The 5,502-nt window shown below is 41.3% G+C and overlaps 1 protein-coding gene across 1 annotated transcript; it reads right to left on the bottom strand.

Annotated features, from left to right (window-relative positions):
- Window positions 1-3,074: 3,074 nt before the first annotated feature.
- Window positions 3,075-5,000, bottom strand: LOC127161737 (testis-specific gene A8 protein-like). The gene is made up of 2 exons (XM_051104450.1): window positions 4,820-5,000; window positions 3,075-4,486 (listed from the first exon to the last, which is right to left on the bottom strand). Exons 1-2 carry the CDS (start codon window positions 4,857-4,859, stop codon window positions 4,146-4,148), a joined length of 381 nt encoding a protein of 126 aa, XP_050960407.1. The 5' UTR covers window positions 4,860-5,000; the 3' UTR covers window positions 3,075-4,145.
- Window positions 5,001-5,502: the final 502 nt, after the last annotated feature.

The raw sequence follows: 5,502 nt of genomic DNA, 5'->3' as shown, positions 1-5,502 counted from the left end.
TCCAAACATCTAGATCTGAAAAGTTTGGACTGAGATTCGAGATTTCTCCCACAGAATGACTGAATCAGAATGTACTGTTGGAGATTTGTATGAAGCAAGTAAGGTTAAAATTCTCAGACGTTATCTGTTCACAAAGTGTATCAATACACAGAAAACTACAGAAAACTCTGTCACAAATCCTGAAGCTGATGTCATGTTGAATGAAAATGCCCAAGATGACAGCCAAGCATCTAGCAGCACTAGCATCAACAAATCTCAAACAATTGACCTCACATTTTCAGAAGACTCTGAAGAGACCAGTTTCATGTTACATGATCCACTTTATATTATGGCCCAGGAAATATCAGACATGCAGACTGATAATCAAATGGAAGTAGAGAACAGAGAGAACCGTTTCGAAGAACAAATGATAACACTGAGTCAGGAAAGTGATTTAACTGCAGAAAATGTGAACACATTGCAAGTGTGGAGCCCAGAATAATTCAACACCAATTCCACTTCACAAAATGTAGAAGAACAACTGATGTGGAAGAGACACCATTTGAGGAATCATTTGATAATGAGGTCACAATTGGAGGGGGTTCACGTGAGTTTGGAAGCTTGGATGATACAGTTCCAATTGAGGATGTTCCGAAGTCGATTATTTTGGTGCGAAGAGGACAAGTTCTGTGTGATCTGATGCAAGCTTTCAATGACCCAGCAATAATGGACAAAGAGATCAGTATTCGAATGAAACTCCCTAATGGGCAGATTGAACAAGGCATTGGATCAGGTGTTTTTCGTGACTGCTTGACAGAATTCTGGGATGAATTCTATTCCAGATGTGCTTTGGGTGCAGATGTCCTTAGACATGAATTTCAGAGTGATGAATGGCAAGCTATTGCAAGAGTATTGGTCAAAGGATGGGAAGCAGTCAAGTACTTTCCTGTTCGTCTTTCCCTGCCATTTCTTGAAGAAGCTTTATATGGTACCACATATAGCAGTGTTCTAGGTTCATTTAAACACTATATAGCAAAACATGAGCGAGATGTCATTGAAGAGGCAATGGCAAACTTCAACTCAGCTGATCATGAGTCACTTCTTGATGTTCTTGATTCCAATGATTGTCACCAGAGGCCTACTGAAGAAAATCTACCTCAACTTTTGGAACAGTTAGGCCACAAAGCTCTCATCCAAACCCCTATGTTTGTGATCGAATCCTGGAGACCTGTTCTTAAGGATATTGCTAGTACTTTGCCACCACAAAAGCTAGCAAACATAATACAAGAGCAAAAACCAACACCTAAGCGTGTGAAGGACATCCTTGTTTCCCCTGAAGTCATGACAGCCCAGCAGAGCTGCGTATGAAGATTCCTGAAAAAGTACATTATGGAATTAGACGACAACACCTTAAAAAACTTCTTACGCTTCTGCACAGGGGCAGATTTGCTCTTTGGGAGCAAAATCACAGTGAATTTCATTGAAACAAGTGACTTTGAGTGTCGCCCACAAGCTCACACATGTGCTTGCTATCTGATGTTACCTTTAAACTACCAGAACTACCCAGACCTCCGCAGTGACTTCAGTGCTGTTCTTAACAGTTCAGTTTGGGTGATGGATGTTATTTAATTTTCATACTGGTGAGTACTGAAATAAATAATAGTACATATTTTCATGTACAAATGCAGCAAATTTATCAGATTTCCACCCTGTTATACAAAGTTGATGAGTTTATAAATACATCATAGTTACATCATGATTTTCATGAAGCATTGTTTCTATTTGTTCAGTATAAACTAATATAAATAAAAATTTACATATTTATTTGTATATTTATATGTGTAAATTATTTACACTGCCCTCGAAAAGTTTGGAAACACCCTAGAAAAGTGGGGTTTTGGACAATATTGGCATGAATCCTTTTTAAATTGTGATAATCTTGCACTGATAAGGGACAACACAAACTGCGAAAACATATTTTATTACATAAACAGTTTATACATAGAAAATACTTAAATTTTTGATTCATCAAAATATCCACCATTAGCAGCTATTACAGCTCTGCGTAATCTAGGCATCCGAGCTGTCGGTTTATTCAAACATTGACTTGATATATAACTCCACGCCTCCTGAAGGATTGCCCAAAGATGATTCACACTATGCTGATATCGTCCAAAACCACACTTTGCCAGGGGTGTTATATGTATATATATAAAATTCAAATCAAATGTATTTAAGTATTATTTTCTTTTCTGGAAGTTTAAGTTTCTGAGTGATTACTTAAACTTGTGAAGTTTAAGTAGTGTTAAGTTAACCACACAGAAGATGTGTGACATTTGAAAAAAAGAGATTTGTTCATTAACTGTAATTTACTCTTAGGATTGGTAGACAACACATTATTACATTTAATACAAATAGGTGTGCTATTGCCTCTACTAAAATATCCTGCGAAAAAAAAAAAAAAAAAAAAAAAAAAAAAAAAAAAAAAAAAAGCATTTCAGGACCAAATGATATTGCTCTTAGTTAACTGCTGGAGTTGCAAAAAAGTCTTTTGTAGTGCTAAGCCATACAGAACAAATACTGTTTAATCAGGGCATTTAATTTAAGCAGAACGTAATGTAAACAGAGTACCTTTAACATGGTCATTACAAATTTTTATTTTACAACAATTTTTATTTTCAAACGTTGTCATACAGATTAATACAACATTCAAGTTTTCCATTATAACCAGATAACACAAAAAAAAAAAAAAAAAAAAAAAAAAAACCCACACACACCACAACACACAACACACAGTACAGCTATGAGATACTTGTCACAAACTGCTGTGGGATGAGCCAGAGGAACTTGGAGGAAACCGGAGTAAATAATAAACAGAATTTTAATGAAAACAAAGTGAAAACACTGAACAGAAACCAAACCGAAGTAACACTTAAAATTGTGTGCTCTGGAACTAGTCTTGGCTCAGGAGACGCACCAGGAACTTGACTTGACTCAGGAACAACAGCCGTAGCTTGACTTGAACCAGCCGCTTGACTTGACGGAGTAAACCCAGCTGCAACGTGACTTAACTCAGGAACCACAGCGGTAATGTGACTTGACTCAGGAACACCCGCAACAACTTGGCTTGACTCATGGGGAACAGCTGTGACTTTACTTGATTCAGGAACGACAGCTTTGGCTTGACTTGGAAGCTTGACTGGACTCGGAAAGCACAGCTACAACTTGCTTAGACTCGGGGGATGCAGACGTCACTTGACTAGACTTAGTAGACGTAGCCGCAACTTGATTCCAAAATCGTATCTGAAACTTGACTTAACTCAGGAGATGTAGCTGCAACTTGACTTGACTCAGGAGACGTGTCCGCAGCTTGACGTGACTCCGCAGACGCAGCTGCAATTTGACTTGATTCAGGAAACATAGTTGTAACTTGACTCAGTAGACACAGCTGAGACTTGACTGGACTCAGGAGACACGGCTGCAGCTTGACTTGACACAGGAAACGCATTAGCAACTTGACATGACTCACTTACAGCAGCGGGCATCTTAATTGACTCTGGAATGACAGCAGCAGCTTGACTTTGGAAACGCAGCTGTAACGTGACTCGACTCAATACACACAACTGCAACTTGATTTGACTCCGAAACTTGACTGGACTCAGTAGGCGCAGCCACAGAGTGACTTGACTCAGGAGATGCACCAGGAACTTGACTTGACTGGAGATGTGGCCGTGACGTGACTTGACTCAGCTGTGACGGGACTTGACTCGGAAGTTTGACCGGACTCTGGAGCTTGACTTGAAAGCCTGACTGGACTTGGGAGCTACAGCCGTAACTTGACTTGATTCAGGAAACGCATCTGAAACTTGACTTAACTCAGGAGATGTGGCCGCAGCTTGACTTGACTCCACGGAAGCAGTTGTAGTTTTATTCAACACAGGAGACGCAGCTGCAATCTGACTTGACTCGGGAAACTCAGCTGCAACTTGACTGTAGATGCAGCTGAAACTTGACGTGCCTCAGGAAACGCAGCAGAAATTTGACTTGACTTATGAAACACAGCTGCAACATGACTGGACTCAGGAGACGCACTAGGAGCTTGACGTGACCCAGAAAACGCACTGGCTGCTTGACTTGACTCAGATTCGGCCGCAGCTTGACTTGGTTCAGGGAATGCAGCTGCAATTATACTTGACACGGGAAACGCAGACTGCACCTTGACTTGACTCGGGAAATGCAGCCGTAACTTGACTAGACTCAGAAGACGCAGACTCTGGCGTGGCAGCCATCTTGCGTGCAGACTCTGGCGTGGTAGCCATCTTGCGTGCAGACTCTGGCGTGGCAGCCATCTTGCGTGCAGACTCTGGCGTGGCAGCCATCTTGCGTGCAGACTCTGGCGTGGCAGCCATCTTGCGTGCAGACTCTGGCGTGGCAGCCATCTTGCGTGCAGACTCTGATAAGGCGGCCAGAGGTACTGGGCTGAGGACCATAGTGGAGCTATGGATGACTTGGGGACACGCGGGAGACAAGGAGGGTGTGAGGTCGCTGGAGTGATATGCGGAGGGCCCTGGCTGTTGGTGAGATGGGGCGACTGCATGTTTCCAGTTGGGAGGAGGATTACCATCCTCCACCATGACTTGGAATGGGGAACCACATAAATCAAGAACAAAATTTATAGAATCTGCTACAGGACGGTAGCAATCATTAGGACTTATCAATTGAAACAAACTATCATCCTTGAGTCCCATCTGGAAACATGCGTTAACCATTTTGTCACTCCATCTCACCAGATGGTAAACGCTCAGAAACTTCTCCACATACTCCTCCAGCGAACGCTCACCTTGTTGCAGGTTCAGTAGGAGGTCCTCAGCCCAGGACATCTTCTGTTAGGTCGGTGATTCTGTCACAAACTGCCGTGGGATGATGAGCCAGTGGAACTTGGAGGAAACCGGAGTAAATAATAAACAGAATTTTAATGAAAACGAAGTGAAAACACTGAACAGAAACCAAACCAAAGTAACACTTAATCACCAACAAGGGGAGAGAGGCACAGTGAACATTATATACAAGGAAACAGGGATGTGGTTACAAACGAGATAACAAGGGGGAAATACAAATATGGGCAAGACTGAGCCAAAAATACTAAACCAAAAGGGGGAGCAAACGGAACAAACCAAATATACTAGAAACACAGGGGGAAAAACACAAGGAAAACAGAACAGACAAGACTATAATCCTGACAATACTTGTCTATATACTCTCAATGTCCATCAGTTCCACAAAAGAGTCACCATCTAGACTCTGCAAAAAGTCATAGAACACTTTCCAGATGGACCAAAATATATGAAGTTTGTTTTTCAAAAAGTAGGTAATCTTTTCTAAAGCAAGGCATGAAGTCATCCCCTTTATCCATTGACACACGGCAGGACTTTCTTCTTTTTTCCAAAAGCATGCAATTACACGTTTGGCTTCCAACAAACAAAAAATTAGCAACAATCTTTCATGTTTGGTAGTTTTAAAATT

Source organism: Labeo rohita, unplaced genomic scaffold (assembly GCF_022985175.1).
Source record: "Labeo rohita strain BAU-BD-2019 unplaced genomic scaffold, IGBB_LRoh.1.0 scaffold_721, whole genome shotgun sequence".
Classification (NCBI taxonomy): Eukaryota; Metazoa; Chordata; class Actinopteri; order Cypriniformes; family Cyprinidae; genus Labeo; species Labeo rohita.
This window is presented reverse-complemented; position numbering and strand designations above follow the sequence as displayed.